Below are 19,255 nucleotides of genomic sequence, written 5' to 3'. Positions count from 1 at the left end.
AGTGTGCACAAGGACATCACGGAACTTAGGAGATGGCAGAGAGGTTTGTCTGCTGTGAATTGGCAGGAGAGTAATCAGAGCCTGAGGTTTGAAAATGGCTTCTGAATATTGGTACAGACGTCTGAGTGCTCCGGGACACAGACGGTGAGAGGCTCTTAAATAGTGTGGGTACAGTGGCTGGGTTTTCTCTCCCCTTCGACTGGTGGGGGTGATTGTGTTTATTAGGCACCGTGACATGCCATCTCCTTAAATATCCTGTCCCTTTGCAAGGCTTAATGTATTTCAATCACTTAATCAAATACAGGTGACATTGTTCTACCAGATTTCTTTGCTCCTGAGCAGCGTCCCTCCCCGTCTGTATGACCATGCCCAGACGTGACTTACGGCAGCGTCACCTCCATGCAGCTCTCATTTCTTTGGCTGGTTGCAGCCTATACCCTTCAGCCTTTTCTTATCCTGAGGGGGAAAGACAGAGAATTACCATGAGCCGGCCTGGTGTGCTCTTCATGTCTGGGCTCCTGAGAGAGCAGGTAACCATTCCAAACGATCGCTAGGAAAGGCTTAAGACTATCTTCCCCATTTCCATCAACCATGTATATTTGAAGTATATGTATATGTACGATAAACACTGCCTGCTAAGGTATGAAATCTTCAGCATCTTTTCTTCTAATAGTTAACCAAAACCTAAAATTTTAAACAGGAGCATGGGCTGAAGCAATCTCCCAGGAAGCCAGCTGTGTTGAAATCTCCATCTGAGAGGATATCATGCCTGGGTTTACCCTCTAAGTACATGGAGTCTGGTTTCTAAAACCCAAACTTCCTTATTTTGAAATAAGGATGTTTTTCAAACCTAAGGTAATTGCAATTCTTTGAGTGAATTGACAGGATGTCGTATGGGGGCAGCTGAATGATTTATACCAACATAGCCATTCCCCTTCCTTCCTCTTTGCTTCCTTTCTTCACAGGCCTTGTTCTCGCTCTGGTTTTGTCCACTCCAGGCTGCCTTCCTACCGTAGGGCCATGGCAAAAATAAAGCTTGGAAAAACTTTAGAATGGGTGACAGTCATAACTGAATCAGGGCCTAGGATGGGTGTCTGATGCCAGTCCTTTTCCTCTCCCTGCATCTCCCTCAGCTTGAAAGTCTTTCCTCAAGAAGGTTCCCTGTGGGGACAGGAGGAGGGATATAGGTGCATAAAACCAGGAAAGGAGAAGCTGTAGGACAGCGATTTTTAGAAAGCTGAGCCAGCTTTCCAATCGCTGCAGTCAGCACACGAGGCCTGTGAAATGTGCGGGCCTTGGGCTGGTGTCACGTCCAGGACTCACCTGAGGGTCCTGCCTTCAGGACAGGTGTTCACTTAGAGAGCCGCTGAGGGCAGAGCCACTAAGGGTCTCGGGAGCCAGAGGAGGTGGGGGGAAGATGAAGCTGGCTCAAGGTGGCTCTCCAGACACCCCTGGTTGGAGCATTTCTGGAAGAGGGTCAGTATTAGAGGGGACAGCACAGAAATGCACGGGATCACTCACCATATTTGAGGTGCTGTGTTAAGCATTACTTTACACCAAACGTTTAATTTAAACCTTAAGTCAATCTTACAGGGCAACTACTATTATCATCCCAATTTTCCAGGTGAGGAAACCGAGGCTTATAGACACAGGTAGTCCAAGGACATGAGGTGTGAGCATATGCACTTTGCCAGAGGGAAGCCATACACAAGTCTGCCATGTGTGTCAGGGGGCCTCCCGAGGGGCGGGAGAGGAAGGTGAGGGAGCCCTGTGCAAGTCCTTGCAGTGAACAGGCAGGAAGTGATGCGGCTGGTGGCCATAGAGATGGAGAATGTGAGGGGCGGTAGACAGGGATGACGGACCTTGGTTACAGGGGATGCAAGAGACAGAAAATGGAAAACAGTTCTGAGGATGGAAAATGGTAGCTTCTTATGCTTAGCAGGCTCTTAGGGCCTCGGGGAAACAAACAAACAAACAAACAAACAAAATAGAGGAAAAGAGAAGCAACAGAAAGCGCTCATTAAGCAAGGACAGGTTGGAGAGGACTTAGAAGAACACAGCTGGTTGAAAGCTGCCTGTAGTGTGAGGGGCTGTGGGTTGTCCTGAGCAGGACGCATCAGAAGGTGATCTGGCAGAAGAAGGCAAGAAGAGAGATCATAGATGTGTCCTCCTCCCTTGGTTGATATTCCCCCTCCTCTGAATTTGTGGACAGTTTCTGCCCTGAAATGGCCCAGGGCAACAACTATGTTGCAATATCAAGGAAGAGACTGACCGTTTTATTTGCTTGTTTGTTTTAGCCTCCTTAAAGAGAGGGAGGATTGAACGTGGTGACCTAGGTTTGCATTGATTTTTGCCCTTTAAAATTATGGTCTATGCAGTAACATCAAATTCCAGATGTCTAGAGAAAGCTCCCCTTTTCCCTGAAGTAGACTGTTAAGGAATTACACTGTCTCAACATGTTTTTCCTTCAAACTGTGATCTTTTCCACTTGCTTTGTCATCAGCTAGGAATATAAGAAATCATTTACTCTTCAACTTGTTATTTGTGGGTATGATTTCTCAGCTTCCTTAGGAATGTTTTGCAATTTATGAAATAATAGGAAGAAAGGTTTTTAGACTCGGGGTTTCAAATTGTGGCAGGTGGTCTTGTTGATTTTAGGACACTTTCTTGGACGGCTCACCTTTCCCAGATGTACTTTGCCTGATGCTAATGGAGAGAAACCTAAGTGTGTTTGGTTCCAAACTCAGACAGACATTGGCATTTATGATCACATTTGTTCTTAGGTTGGGATTTCAGGGATTGCTGCAGAGCACTAATGCTTCAATCAAGATTTTAAAATTTATTGAAGGGGATGTTTTTGTTGTTCAAATACATTTTAGATTAGGACTTAACGTAGAGGTATCATTACAGAACGATATGTTTTCTGCATTGCTTGAAATAATTTTTATTGAAAATCAAGTGACATTTCAAAAGAAGTTCTGTAACAGTTATGTTTCCTGCTTGAAGTGAAACTTCCCAGAGTTTGGAAAATGTAAGCTTTTACATCTCAGACTGGTATTTTAATATTTTCATAATCCCATGTTTTGAGAAGATATCGACTCACCACTTATATCTACAAAGGCAAATAACTAATGTATGAGAATGGGATAATTTGCAGCCATTATTGAAAACACTTCTCTTCTTCAAGTGAATGGAAGGTCTAATTCCATGAAATATTGAAAAGAAATTGAATGCCAGTTATGATATAGGAGAGTTGGCCAAAAAAGGATTTTAGCCTGGTGCCGAGGCTAAAGTGACATTTCCGTACCATCTGTCAAAACTTGATTTCTTTTTTTTTTCCAATCTAGTTTTTAACATTGCTCGTAGAAACTATGTTCGTGTGTTTCATATGAAAAAGTATATGTATATGTAGACAAATTAAATATATTGAGTAAAATAGTTTACAGAGCCGTTCATTTACAGATTTGCAAGAGATTTGCTTCTGAGACTAATTTTACATGGGAAAAGCCTCTTGTTCTTTGAAATACAATTTTTACTTCTTAGTTTTAAATTGGAAATGACATCTGTTTCAGTTCTTTGCTAAATAGCTGGCTATTTCACATGTTATATGTCCACTGCTTTCTGTAAGAATGTGATCAGTGATAATTATATATAGGCTTATGATATTCTTTTCATCCATTAGCCAAATGGGAGTAATGATTATTTAATGTTCTTTGAAGCCTTATGTCCCCAAACCATAAAGTAGAAAAGTGAAAATTCACTTTGAAGAAGGTTATTTTTGGAAAGTTTATTTTGCCCTTACCTAAAGGGACTGCTTACATGATAACTGAAAGCATTTCATTCCTTCTGTTGAAGTTGAAATTTCTTCTGTGGTCCGCACTTGCTTAGTCATGGCAGGTCTTGACTTTAAAACTCTTTTGAGATTAGTAAACTTCCTGTATCATTGTGTCTTTTGTTCCTACTTGAAGCCATCACCTCACTTAGTACAGCCGAAGCCTTTTGCCCTGCAGGGACGGTCAGTACCAGTAGGCCTGCTTCCTAGGCCGGCACTTTGCACGGAAGTGAAGTGAAGGGCTGCCTTGGAGGGCACTTCGGGCCAGCGTGTAGGCTAGAGTTAAGGGTTCTGGCCCATGTAGGGATGCTCAGCAGGCTTGCAGTCCCTTTAGGTCATGTTTTCACAAGAATTTCCACAATAACGTAGCCCCTGTCCATAGATCAGGCCAAAGTATGTTTCAGTGTCCCATAGGAGTCATATTAGATTTAATGATTTTAGGTGATTCAACTCTTGCACTGTTTCATTAGTGCGGATACTTAAGAATCAGCATTAATAAGCTTTCCTTTTTGTTGAAAGAAGTTGCCCGAGGATTTTTGCCTAATGTTAAAGCTGATCTCAGTCTGTTACGCTCTGAAATCTTTTCTAGCTTTGGGACGCTTTGGTCATGATGAGATTAGATTTTGTCTCAGATTCAAACTTACACTTAATGATTTTTTAAAAGAAATTAACAAAACTGCTTCTTTATTTAAAAGGAAAGAAAGAAGTCTGCCTAATTCTGGTGTATACCTTGCTACCCATATGAACAGTACTTTTGTAACTATAGTAATAAAGTCAACAGATAAGAAACCAGTTATTCCTTCTCCCTTTTACAGTTGTGAAAACCTGCCAAAGGCAGTGAAACTGATACTTTGAACTGAGTCCCCAAAGCCTAGACTAGCTTTTGTCCCGTCTGAAATTATTACTTTGCTTTATTTTGATTGATTTATCAATCAATTGAAGTGCCTCTTCAAGGATTTTTTTTCCCCAGAACACCTGTGCCATATGTTCTAAGCCACTGAATATCTGAGGATGCCTTCAGTAGCCTCCTCTCATGAGTACAGACTTCACTGGGTTTTAAAATCTTAGGTCCCAGCCTTTTTATCTGAAAGTTCAGTATATGCATTGTCATCATCTTTTGGAATTTAATATAACAGAAACATTTGAGGCTAGCTTTATTTTTATGTATGTACTGGAAACTTTAATTTTTTTTCCTGTATTCTTACAATTAAAAACAGTTTCTATACATGGCTGGGTATGAGTTTCTCCATATTGGTTTTTATGGAATAAAGTTCCTTTGAGCTCCTATCCCTTGGAGGTGCTTGCTTAGAAAAATAATAATAATAATAATAGTGGTAAAATACACAAAAAATTTACCACCTTAGCCATTTTAAAGTGTACCATTTAGTGGCATTAAGTGCATTCCTATTGTTGTGCCATCACCACCATCTGTCTCTAGAACCTTTTCATGTTGCAAAAGTGAAACTCCATATCCATTAGACAGCAACTCCCCATTCCTCCTTACCTGCCCCCCTGGCCCCTGGTACCCACCCTTCTACTTTTCTGTCTCTGTGATTGTAACTACTTTGGACCTCATGTAAGTGGGATCATACAGTATTTGTTTTTTTGTGACTGGCTTATTTCACTTAGCATAATGTCCTCAAGATTCACCGATGCTGTAATCCATGCAGAATTTCCTTCCCTGTTAGGGCTGCATTATAATATTCTATAGTGTGTGTATATCACATTTTATTTGTTCATTCGTGTGTCCATGGACACTTAAGTTGCTTCCACCTTTTGGCTGTTGTGAATAATGCTGCTGTAAACATGGGTGCACAGATGTCTCTGTGAGCCCCTACTTTCAATTCTTTTGTGTATATACCTAGAAGTGGAATTGCTGGATCATAATAGGAACTCTCTGTTTAATTTTTTTCAAGAACTGCCATACTGCTTCCCGTAGGGGCTGTGCCATTTTGGAATCCCACCGCCACTGCATGTGGTTCCAGTTTCTCCACATCTTCATCACCACTTCTTATTTTCTGTTGGAAAATAACAAGAAAGGAGCCCTTGTAATGAGTGTGAAGTGGGGGGACGGGTTTCTTTGTCTTTTGACTCAGTAATATTTTCCTAACTCAGGTCTGATGGCCACTGGCCTGGCTTCTTTGGGAATAACTTCTAATTACAAAAGTTGGCCTCATTTTCTACCCTCCATTTGTATTATCTTCTCCTTCAACGTGTACTGTCTTCCTTTTCTGTTCATGTCTGGGAAAGTGTCTGTGCTGGGTTGCATCACCGATTCAAACTTCCAGACCCTCAGTTGTGCTTGTTCTGTTGGCAGACGGCTCGCTGAGCCTCCGCCTTGTTAGTTCCCCCTCTGCGCTCACACTCGTCCGCATCTCTTGGCGTCGGCCTGGGTTTTCTTTATATCTTCTGTTCTTTTCACAGAGGCGGGTCTCAGCTGCTTTTGCACACTGAGAGCAGGCTGCCTCGCGCGGCCTCGGGGCTGTTTCTCTCGCCTGTGCCATTTTGTTGGAGGTTCTTGGTTGTCTCTGCAGACAGCCAGGTCTGCCAGCTGAGAGTATGTGCTCCTGGTCTTTCGTGGCCCCTAGGTAGTGGGGCTCCTCCTCAGATCTGTGGGGAAGACAGAGCAATGGGCCAGCCTCTAACCTGATTTTGATTGTCAAGGCCTTAACAAGCACAACTCTGTCTGGCTGTGGTACGATTTTCTTACTTTCATCAGCTAGTTATCTGATGTAACAAACCTGGAATCACAAACTCATGGCCAACAGGCTGCAGATAGCCACAGGCTCTGTTTTGGTGGACTGTACAACATCTGTGTATCATTTAATGCCTTAAAACTGTCATGGGTTCCCCAGTCACCAGAGCAGCCACCCCTCCCTATTGCTCACCCTCGCCGCTTTCCTAAGTTGCAGATTCTGCTTGGTGCCTGAGTTTGTGGCCCCTGTCCCACACTCAGGGAGCATGCTGCACAGTGGGCCTCAGGGCACACTGCCACCAAGGCTCTACCTATGTGGACCCCACCTTATGCCTTCAATTTTCTGGGGGCTCCTTGCAGAGGTAGGAATATTCATTCATTCACCACCCACATGTATTCCCTGGCCCCTGCCATGTGCCCCGGCTGTGCTTGGGACTGTGAATACAGTGCCGAATGTGACACAGAGGAGACCTGTCTTCTCTCTGAGGTCTAGTAAGGGAGTTTGTGCAAAAAGTGGTGGTAGCAGCTTGATAAAATCATTTCTTTATCTTAATCTCAAATCTCTGACCTCTCTACTGGTTACCTAGGATTTAATCACAATGTTTGGTCTTTTTTCCTGTAAGAATGTTGAAATCAGATCAGCTGAGCTAGTGGAAAACATTAGTTTTCTTTGTAACCAAAGACCATCTTAGATGCAAGATTATTTGAAGTAAAAAATTTTTCAACTGTAGGCATGCATAGGACCAATTTAGCTGGGAATTGCCAAGTGGCTGGATAAGCTAGCACAAAGCGGTTAGTTAATGTGTTTTACAATATCGGGCTTCCCCATTTGAAGTTTTTGCAGTGTGTTGTCTAATGAGCCTCCAGGGCTTTCTTGAGGCTTCTTTGCCCTCGGGGCACTGGTGGGAGCACAGATCTGCCCAAGAACCACGCTTCTTTAGGCATTTGGAGAATCCTGACTGTGTAAGCTGTTTTTCCACCTTCTGTCCATTGAATGCCATCTGGAAAATACATTAAGCAACTCTAGGGACATCATGCTGACATTTTTTGGAACATAAAACATGGATGCCACCACTTAGCCACCTACAGATGTGAGTAATTTGGGTGCAAAATAAAAAAATGCATTCCAGCAGGCCTGTTTGGCTCACTGCTGGCTGAACTCAATGAGGTCCAACTGCCTTTCTCTTAGGGTCATCCATTCATCGTATTATTGAACATTTGTATGCTAGAATTTGCAAAGTGCCTTTCAAGAGCTATTTCTCATTTGCTGATGAAATGACAGCATTAGCAGAGTTCAAGGCCATGAAAATGCATGCTGGAACCTCCAGAAGTTTATTAAGAGCCATCTATGCACAATGTGCTTGACACTTATAGTACAGACATAGTGGAAAGGTCAAACACAGAACTCAGATCTCCTAACTGTATCTTCTGTTCTCTCCACCACCCTAGGCTTTTGCTTTTTGAAATGTATTTTTAAAGAAGCAAGTCACGATTCCGTCTGAAAAATGTGAAAGAATTAACCTATTGCTGAGCTCAGAAAATGTTCCAAGAAGCTTTCATAGCCAAAATTAGAGTAATCATCTGGGCAGAAATAATAACACATCTTCTGGTTACTGTGAGTCAGGTTATCCTGTGTCAGCCCTCAGGAGGACAGAAACATTGAAGGTGTTGCCACTGCAAGGTCTGCTCACCTCTTAGATAAAAAGAGCAATAAATGGTCCTCCTTTAAGGCTTGGGCTGGTGTGGACAGGGAGCTCTTATGAAAGCTATTAGGGAATAATTGCTTGTGCAACAGCTGATACTGCTCAAATCTAGCTCTCAAAGGAAACAGCCTCAAACGCTAAAAGCCCAGGTCATCATGCAGTTTAGGACCACAGTGTATTCCACCTTCAGTTCTTTAATCTCGGATAAGCCCCAGAGACCTGCGAGTTTGTGTCCAAATCTGTCCGTGCCACATAAACTCCTGCTGGACCTTCACAAGTAATCAGCTGGGACTCAGTCAGATGATCAGATGGTCACATTGGATGACTAGGACTGGGTGGCCAGTTTTTTTATATACCTGCTTTTGGCTCAGGCTCTGCAACAGCTGGAGGAGGACTGTTTCCTCAGGTGCTCCCACCTTGCTCCCCCCAGTCCCCTGGGCTGTTTGTGTTTCTCCTGTTTTGTGTCTGTGTGTGTGCCTTCACTTCTCAGTGGTGGCCTGTGTCTGGCAGGCTGAGCTGACTGTACAAGGGTCATGGTTTGATGCGCCCCTGAATTCTCAGCTCTGCTCTCTCTTCCAGTCCGAGGCCTCACTCCATCCCTGGTGCCTGCCTGACCTGTGAATGCCCTTGGTCCCAAGGGTCAGGGCCGGCGAGTGTGAGAGGGAGGGCTAGCTGAGAGGGCCGCCTCCGCCACAGACAAGGCCTCCTGCTCCCGAGTTTGATTTTGCTCCCCTGTCTCCTCATCGAGTGGTGAAGCCTTGTCCTGCTTATAAGGACAAACAGGCAGCCTCAGAAATAGAACAGCTGGGAGGTGTGGCCCTTCAAAGGAGTGTGGATTCACCACCCTGTTCATCGTTCCAGGCCTTCCTTGGTATTTGATCGTCTGCTCAGAGTTCAGGTGCCTCCGGGGAGAACATTGGTTGAGATGCCGAGTTCTCCTTAAAGGGTTTGTGTCCATTTAGTGGATTGGATAATCCAAATTTCTGATCTCATGGATGCAAACCTCTCCTTGTCTCTCTAAAGACATAGAACAGTTGAGCATTTTATATATTTTTAGCTCTGAATGGTAGTGACTGATTATAAAAATTGTTATCAAAATTTATAAATGCTCCTTATATGTTTTCCTTGTTCAAGTCATGAAGCATTGGGAATAATTATTTACATATTACCCAGAGGTCACAACAGCTACCAACTAGATGAATGGGAGGAAGCTGGTTGGTGTCTTCTAACCACTGCTACAGCTCCACAGATAAGATAGGATATTTCTTTTAAAAATGCATAGGTTGGCACATAGTTGTTAATTTAATTACATTTGCAGCATTTGTGAGCATTAAGTTTAAAAAAAGCCATTTGAGTTCATATAAAATCTAAAAGAACCTAATGGAGAACTTATTTCAGTGAATACTTTAGAGAAGAGCATTTGCCATTTTTTGAAGTTTTAATTTTTCTTAAACTGACATAAGCCGGGAATTGACAAACTTTGATTCAGATTTTATTTTAAGGGTATGAGTGATATATAATATCTGTGTGTTTACCTTTCTACAGCCTAAAGGGATATTAGTAATTCTACCTTTCCAAGGTTTGAAGTTGAGGGTGGTTTCTTGAGAAATTTGGAAACTGAACAGTAAAACACATTTTGGAAGTTCAGATCCAAGCAGTGAGTCCGCCTCTGATGGAAGGACATGTAGGGATGTAGAGATGCCCTAGGGAGCTGCTGTCAGACCAGCCAGCCAAGGGCAGGCCATTTACCTGTCTGTCAAGCGGTCAGCTCAGCCTAGGTCCCCAGATCTCCTCTGAAGCACATTAATCCTATATTTCAGACTTCAGGCCCTTCCAAGAACCTTGTCTGATGAATCTGCTCTGTTGGCTGTTGGCAAATATTGTGGTTAACACAGACTAACCTTAGCCTCACCCAAGGGTGCTCTTCCTCTTAGGCAGGTAGATAGCATCGAACTCTTTGCTGATTATCCTTCATGCCATTGCTCCCCGCCGTCACCATGATAGAGTGATTGATGGCAATTTTGTTTCTCCTTGTATATTTATTGAGAAAACATTGAGTGCTTAATACATGTTGGGCACACACATATGGTAATATGCATGTTCCATTCAGCGTGAACTATACTTAAGCAGAGACTCCCAGCTCTGATGAATGCTAACTAGTCAAATCACTTAACCTCTGTGGGAAATCCATGGAATTAGGATTTGGCCAGATATTTGCACTTTGAGGTCCATTGCCCGACTCGTATGTCCTGATACCTTCTCCCTACCAACTGGGAGCCAGGTACAGCGCTACCCACAGCTCTATCTCAGGCTGCCTTTCTGCTTGTTTTTTAGAAATGTCAAAATAAAAACTGGAGACTGGTTCTTTGAAGAGCGAGCCAAGAAATTTCCAACTGAAGGTAAATGCTCTTAACGTTTCTACTAAAGTGAAATGATAAATTCCCAATTGAAAAATACTTGGTGTTAAGACTTTGGAATATAAAAAGCTTCAGAGAGCATGGTATCTGGGCCTCGACCTCCTGCCCTGCTAGGCCATTTATTTACCGTCTCCCACCTTGTGCCTTGGCTCACACTGGACGCCACTCATGCTTCCCTCTCTACCCCCGTTTCCACCTGCTGAGAGCTGCCCGTTCTCCACAAAGTCCCTCTGACTCCTCGCTCCGGGGAGTGGCGTCTCTGTCTCTGAAATGCCAGCAGCTCTGGGGTGTCTGTCTCTTCCGTGATTGTTGCAAGTGCCTTATGTTCTATTAGTACTTGTGCACTTGCTTCTCTTCCTCTCCACAGGCAGAAACTATACTTCCCAAATCTCCTTAGCCTCAGTATAGCACAGAGAAGACAAGTGGTGACTCTGTAGCATCTTACGGGGCATGGGGGGAGACTTGATAACATGGGTGAATGCAGTAACCATAATGTTGCTCATGTGAAACCTTCATAAGATTGTATATCAATGACATCTTAATAAAAAAAAAAAAAAAAGAAAAAAAATCTCGTTAGCCTCATACAGCACCAAGCACACACCCTTGTTCATGATACTGACCAAAACGACTGGATGAGTAACTGAAGCCCACCATGAGGGGTGGTGTGAGATTCAAGCAGATCTTGATGGTTGTCAAGTGAGCACCCATCGAGTGGAACTCACATTCGGTCTGTGCACTGTGACTGTCCTGTAAAGTGTTTACAGAGCCGACGCAGTGCTGTACTTGGTAGCTGGGACTTGAAACCACAGCGAAAACAAATTGTGCTTTGGTTGCCAAAATGCTGTGAGCCACAGAGATAAGAGAATAACTACGAGACAAAGGTGCACACATGCGCCATCAAAATTAAGTGGAGCCAGCATGCTTCCCATTTATAGTGGTGCCGGGGTGGCACCCTCCTCTGTGATGTGTGGCCATGGGGACTGCACACAAGGGGCCCCAGAAGGGCCTGAAAAGAATGGGGCAGCTCAAAGCACTTTAATTTTTCTGGAAAAAAGTGACCATTGGAGGTAAAGAAATAAGCTATTTTGCTCCACCAAACACTCGTTGGCAAGGGAAGGAAGCCATTTGTTCTGAGTGTTGACACTCGGCTGCTCTAAAAGGCACTGTAACCGACATCCACGTTCAGTCAGCATTAAATTCTCTCCTGCATTATATTCCTGACTCTCCCTATGCGAGAAAAAATGATGTTTCTGTCGAGTTTATTAGGAATCTGGAGGGAATGTCATGCGAAAGGGGGTGCCCAAGCAAAGGAAGGCACGAGCGTATGCAATATCATCGAGGCCAGCATTTCTCACCCCTTTTTCATTGTTGTCCCTTCTCCTGTCCCCAGGCAGCCTTGTTAGCACTTTTTCCTAAATGCTCCCTGCCCATGAAAGTTTAATATCCCAGACACACAGCACCTGCTCGCATGCTGAGGCCCACGGAATGCGCCGCAAAGCATTGTGGTGGCTCAGGTATTCTTCACTCCCCAGGACCGGGTTTTGGCTCCTTGGGGCGGTGCCCTCCACTTAGTGCACGATCTAGACAGGCAGCACAAGATCTCTGTTTTCTTGCTGTGCTTTGTCCTTTAAGGTACTCTTCTGGTGGGGGGCTGCGTCTGTAGGTGGTAAGAGAGTCTCGTCTCCCTCAGCAACTAGTCCACAATCAGGGAGACTGTAGGGAGGGACTTCGTGGGGCTTCTCAGCTCCAGCTCAGTGAAGGCATCTTCTGGAATTTTTTTATATGTTGTTGGGAATTTCAGCACCCCAATCTCGGTCAGGGGAGTTAATTTGCAGGCCCAGCTCGTGCGTGCACGTGTGCGCTGCCATCTCGATGCCTCTTCAGCTCTGTTCCTCTTCTGAGCGCACAGCAGGAGATCCCCGCTCTGGCTCACTTAGATAAGATGTAGGGAGGAAATGACTCTGGGTCCTGGTGTCTCTGTCTTGTCCGGTGACATCCCACAGGAATGAAAACACCAGCAAGGAAAGGACTTGAAGTGGTAAAAGCCAGCCTCAGCCAAGCCACTCTTTTCACTTGTTGCTTCTCCCAAAATGTAAAACCAACAAAAAAGAAAAAACAAATTCCTTCCTTTGCTACAACGCTGCCTCCAATGCCGAGGGGTCTCATTTTCTCACCATCCCGTTTTAACTGAGTTGGAGTTCAAAGGCTGGAGGGATCAGGAAAAATGCCCGTTGGGGGTTCCCTGTAGTCCTGTGTGGGTCCCCGGGGCAGCGAAGGCTGGGGTGAGTCAGGACAGACATCGGGGTCAGGCAGGGAGGGCTGGGCGGCCCAGGTGGGTCTCCCCCTTACTGTGCGCCACCCAGGGAACCAGACACAGTAGCTGATGAGCGGAATTGGGTCTGTGCCCTGTCTCACAAGGAAAACAGAAAGCATGTGGCGACCGGAACTGCGATAGTTTAATTCAGGGAATTGGTTTGACAGGTGTCACTGGAGAACTGAAAAGGAAAAGGGGAACCCCCGAGGGTGGTTTCCATGGAGATGGAAACAGCAGGAAGCGAGCCCACTAGGGCTGCTGCGGAGCTGGCTCAGGACCAGCAGGAAGGGGCAAGCCCCTCGCCCCGCTACCCCGGAGTGCCCGTGAGCTCTCTTCTCCTTTCTGTCTCCATCACTGCTGTTCTGGCCTAGCTTCAGAAGCCACACTGTGTCATTCCTGCTGTACCCGAGGGCTCCACGGGTCAGCCCTGTCAGGGTGGGAGGGGCTGCACAGGCTGGTGTATTGCAGCAAGAATCAGCCTTGAGGAGGCCGGCTACCGCATCCTGTATTCCTTATCCCAGGCCACAGGCCTGAGAGCCTCACTGGATCCCCCAACCCCACCGATCCAGTCAGCCTGCACATCCTGACATTTCCGCCTCCTAGTGCCTTGAATCCCCCCATGCCCTTCATGCCCACTTCCAGCACAGAGCTCCGAGCCTGCTTCCCCCATACTCCATTCTCCATTCTGTGAAGAGGGAGCTTTCTTTTCTCTTTTAAAATAAGTTTATTTTCTGATTATAGAAATAATGCATATCATTGCAGAATATCTGGGAAACAGAAAAGTGTACGGAAGGCAATAAAAATCCCACCACTCATCAAAGCTACTGTTAATCACCACCCCCCACCACCACACACACACACACTTTGGTCTTCTTGCCAGGTGGTCTTGTACACAAGTGTTTGCACATATAGACTTATCAGTTTTAAAGCATATTTGTGATCAGACTGTATATAGATTTTTCTCTTGTGTTTAAATTTCAGTTTAGCATAAGGATTTCCTTATGCTACTAAGACTTTTTCCAACACACATCAATAACTGTGTAAAATGCATCAGGTGGGTGCACTATCATTCGTTCACCCTGCTCCCTCTTGTCAGTGTGTGTATCACTATAACCAAAGTTTCATATCACAGATAACTGTGTTGTAAACATCCTGTACAGGCATCTCAGCATCTCCGCTTATTTCCTTTGGCTAAATTCTTAGAAGAAGAATGACTGGCCAAACTTGTGAATACTTGAAAGGTTTTGCTACGTTTTGCCATAGGACCCTCTGGGAAGTATAATTCACGCTACCCTGGCGGCATGCGAGCAGCCCTCACGCCACACCCTGGGCCCCATTAAGTCCTATCCCTAAACCAGGACTTCAAATTAAATTTGTGATTTTGTTCTGAATGTAAAAGGAATATACATTCATTAAAAAAATTGAAAAATGAATAAAAGCATAACAACTAATGTTAAAAATACAGTGACTTCACTCTGAGAACTAATAACATTCTGGCGTACCTCATTTCTGTTCTTTGGTAAATATATGTAGCTATGCTTGTGTTTATACATATATGTGTGTAGACACATATACACATATGCATAACTATACATACATATTTTAAAAAGCATTTACATTAAAACAAATTGATAGATAAAACAAATCAGGTAAAAAATGATTGAATAGAGGCAATTTCATGAGTGAAGCTAATATGCATACATAATTGGGATCAAAAAAACATATATAGTTTTATACTGATATTTCTTAATATAACATTTACAGAGAATATTCTCCCATATCCTTAAACATCATTGACTATATAATCTCTCATGATTGCCTCTCATTCCATTATTGGAATGGGACATGATTTATTTAACCAAATCACTACTGTTATGTAGTTAGAGAATTTCCAGTTTTGCTTTTACATTTTTGGGAGTTTATATTGTTAAAATAATAAAAGGGTATTGAACTTTTATTTAGGTTTAGATAAGCCTTTGGCACGTCTCTGAATATTTCTAGAAACAGAAGGATGAGATGCAGGAATAGGAACGTTGCCTCCAGGAAGGGGGAACCCTCCTCACCAGAAGGATTATCTTAAAAACAAACAAACAACTTTGCCAGTTTGGTAAAACCACATTGGTAGTTGAAAATGGTTTCTTGAATTTGAATTCATGTAATTACTAATGGGATAGAGTATTTTCCACCTTTTGAACTTCTGCAGATGTGCTCAAGCTCTTAGCCTTCTTCAGCCATAGTAGATACATGTGCATATTTACATTTTTTTGACATACATTTTTTTCTCATTTGTAGTCAAATCTATCTTTTCCCGTATAATCTTTTTCTTTGCTTTTATGCTTGGAGACTCCTTCCTATCCTGTGATCTGTTATAGATCCGTATTTATTTTCTTCTGATTTTTGTGGGGTTATTTGCATTTAACTCCTCACAATGCACTAGGCAGGCCAGTCTATTTTATTTTTTCTCCAAATCATCAATGTTCCCAGTACCACTTATTACCTATTGAGTCTCTTTCCCATTGGTTTGTCACCCAGGGTCACTGATTTGCACAGCTTTTGGGCACCACGCACCTGTACCCAGCCCTGAGGTCCAGGGGGTTCCATCCCATAGGTAACCATGCGTGTGCCTCCCAGTCCCTGCAGCTCTTGATGGGCGGTTTTGTCCTGACCGGATTTTGATTCTTTGAGGGTGAGAGCTGAGCAGATCAGTAAGTGAGTGACTGGAGTAAGGGTACGGCTGTTTGGGGTCTAAGGTGCTGCTCCGGGCAGTAGCGCCCACTGTCCGTGCTTAGCATGAACTAGGTACCTAAGAATGAAAAGTTTGAGTTCCTTCCCTTTTTGGCATCCTGAAACCAAGAGCTCAATTTAATGTCCAATGGCAGGAATTCCAGGAATCATGATTCCTCTCTCACCTGATTTCCTTTTTAAATTCTTCTACTTATTTCTATTTTAATGGTCCTATTGGATATGTGCCACTTAGGATAAATGCCCCCCAAACTTCCTTAAAAGTAGTCAAGGTATAGGTGATAATCCAATGAAGAGTAACAGATACTAATTGTGGCAGTTTGTTGTGCTAATATCCAACCATTAAAAAGATGTAAAAACAAGAAAAAATGAACTCCATTTTTTCATTTTGCAGGGAGATGGTGCAAAAAATATTTCAAGTATTTTCTTAAAAAAAATTTTTTTCCCTGATTATAAAGACTGGCCTTTTTTCCTCTAAGTTGTTGTGATTTGATTTTAGTTTTATCTTAAAACAATTCCTCATATGCCATAGCTGTAGTTCGTCTCTGGTGCCTCGGAATGATCGAAATGTACAGACCTACAGGGGCCCCAGGTTTTCTCTAGGCAGCAGCGCACCTGCCTGGTGTCGTCGCCTCCCAGCCCCCCACCCTCAGGCACTTGGCAGTCTCTGCACAGAGGGTTTCTACTGTGGCTCCTGGGACCCCTGCTTCAGGATCAGGGGCAAGCTGTTTCAGATTCAAAATTCCTTATTTGGTGGGACCAGGTGGGACCCAGGAGTGTATTTTAGGAAGTTCCTCTAATTTTTTAAATGTATTTTAAGTAGTAAACTAGCAAATCTAATAAGCAAATACGATGGAACTTTTCTAGGTCACTAACAGCTTAGAACACTGGAACCGGAAACTGCTCTTTCCTTTCTCTTTTGGCATCTGGGAAGTATATAAGGATAGCGCCCTCTTCTGGCTGAAAATGCAGTTGCTTTACTTGATTTTTTTTCCTTTTTTTTTTGCAACCGTGACGTTTTATTGCTTGACATTTGAGCTTAAAAGCAGAAAGATGACAACGCTAATACTTTTTCAAGTTTAAGGCTGGTTAAATGTTATATATAAACAATCTACTGTGACTTTCATTCCATTGTTAGTAATGGGGGAAATTAAATAATTTAGGAAGGCTGCATTTTAACGTAGCCTCTGGTAATGGTCTCAATGATCCATTAAATATATAACTAACCAGGATACCACCATTTCTAATAATTACACAGGAAAGTAACTTTTATCGCCCCCTTCCTAGTAGTAAATGCGATTTATTTCTTCATGTGACTTTTCAGTTTACTTCTTCTAACTGGTTAGCTTGGATTTGGTCCATTCGTCACAGGGCTGTGGGGACAGCATCCAGTTGGCTGTGTGGGCTTGATACATTCAGGCCTATGAATGGAAAGACGTAGGACCAGTAAATATGTAGTGACTTTATCACCTCTCTACTTGTTGTCTCAGTGAAGACCTCCCGCCTGACCAATTCAACAGACAGATGCTACAAGGATGGTTCAGTAAAGCTTTTTGTTAGTTACAAACCAAGGGACTGGTGCATATGTTGACTTTCATGAGAGCATGCGTGTCTTTAAGAACTCCTGTTTATTTCCTGGGTATATAATTTTGCAAGTGCTTTTTTGTCTTATTTTAAAGAAAATGTGGCATCTTACTCTGATGTATATTTGCTTCTCATACTCGCCTTGAAAGGAAAGACAAAACACAGACCCTCCAAGGGGAGCGTGTGCCCTACAAGTGATTTTCCCTGCTGGCTGGATTGCTTGTCACGTCCTGACAGATTTTTAGACGGGTCCATTTAAACTGTTTAGAACAGAGACTGCTGAGTCAGACTTTTATGATTAAAGCAGTGAAGTAAGATTTGACCTTCAAACATTTTGTCCCAGTGTTTCTAGGTGATAACGTTCCAGAAACAGGTTCTTGAGTTTAGTCACCATTGATTTCATGACATCTTTGGCTTTGTTCATAGTAGTAATTCAAAAATCGAATTGCTTAGATTCCAAGGTGCTTTGACTATATCAATTCAACCCAGACTTTTTTGTGTGTTGTATTGCAAATTTCCCACTAGGACGCTAAAGTTTCCTGCTGCTTTCTGAGCCCCAGCGATGTATGGCTGTCAAAGCCTGAAATTTTTTTACCTGACCCTTTATAGAAAAGTTTGCTGTCCTTTGCTATAGATGATCAGCTGATAAAAATGCAACAACGTTTTGATAACTATTATTTGTTCCATTTATATGAACAGAATGAGAAACCAAGGTGAAATAATTGAACAGAATTTCTGAATTAAGAATTCATGTGTTCATATGTTTAGACCAAATTTTGATTAGGGTAATTTTCAGGGAGCATTTGACAATTGGATGTCAAACTATCTCTTTATATGAACACATTTTTAAAAGACCAGACATAAATATACTTAAAGAAGAGATCATTTTGAATTTTAGAACTCCATGTTCATATTTTTTATTGTGACAAAATGTGCATAATATAAAATTTACCATTTTAGCCATTTCTAAGAGTACAGTTTAGGAACAATAACAATCACAACATTGTGCAGCCATCACCACCATCCATCTCCAGTACTTTTTCATCCTACAAAGCTGAAGTTCTGTTCCCATTAAACAACAATGCTCCATTCCTCCCTCCCCCAGCCCCTGGTAATCACCATTCTACTCTCTGTTTCTATGAGTTCATTGTTTTTATATTTCACATGTTAGTGAGATCATACAGTATTTATTTTTCTTAGTCTGATTTATTCACTTAGCATTATGATCCTCCAGGTTCATTCATGGTGCTGTAAATGGCAGGATTTCCTTCTTTTTTATGGCCAAATAATACTCTAGTGTGTGTGTGTGTGTGTGTGTGTGTGTATACATCACATTTTCTCTAGCCATTCATCCATCAGTGGACACTTAGGTTGTTTCCATGTCTTGGCTACTGTGAGTTCTGCTGCAATAAACATGAGAGTCCAGGTGTTTCTTCAGGATAATGAATTAATTTCTTTTGGATATATACTTAGAAGTGGGATTGCTGGATCACACAATAGTTCTACTTTTAATTTTAGGGGAACTGCCATACTGTTTTCCATAGTTGCTGCATCATTGTGATTTTGATTTGCATTTCCCTAACATCTTTTCATGTGCTTATTGGCCATTTGCCTATTTTCTTTGGAGAAACATCTGTTCAAGTCCTTTGCCCATTATTAAATTGGGTGGTTTTGTTTGTTTCTTGAAAAACAAGAAAGTGAGAGGACTCATACTTCCTGATTTAAAAACTTACTACAAAGCTACAGTAATCCAAACAGCATGGCACTGGCATGTAGACATATAGACCAATGGAACAGAATTGAAAGCCCAGAAAAAACTCCTGCATATATCGTCAAATTATTTTCGGCAAGGGTGCCAGTATCAGTGGGGAAAGGACAGTATTTTCAGTAAATGTTGCTAGTAAAACTGGATATCCACATGTAAAAGAATAAAGTTGGACCCCTGCCAAACACCATATACAAAAATTA

At 42.8% G+C, this 19,255-nt stretch overlaps 1 protein-coding gene across 7 annotated transcripts in view; it reads left to right on the top strand.

Moving 5' to 3' along the window:
- The window catches only part of SYTL3 (synaptotagmin like 3), a 62,887-nt gene that overhangs the window by 9,110 nt on the left and 34,522 nt on the right, over positions 1-19,255 (top strand). For all 7 annotated transcript variants that reach the window (XM_036886798.2, XM_057489069.1, XM_036886793.2 and 4 more), the window contains exon 3: positions 10,565-10,629. In XM_036886798.2, coding sequence (XP_036742693.2) covers positions 10,565-10,629 — 65 coding nt within the window. The remainder of the gene's footprint in view (positions 1-10,564; positions 10,630-19,255) is intronic.

The sequence above is a fragment of the Manis pentadactyla genome, chromosome 12 (genome assembly GCF_030020395.1).
Source record: "Manis pentadactyla isolate mManPen7 chromosome 12, mManPen7.hap1, whole genome shotgun sequence".
In the NCBI taxonomy this organism is placed as follows: Eukaryota; Metazoa; Chordata; class Mammalia; order Pholidota; family Manidae; genus Manis; species Manis pentadactyla.
This window is presented reverse-complemented; position numbering and strand designations above follow the sequence as displayed.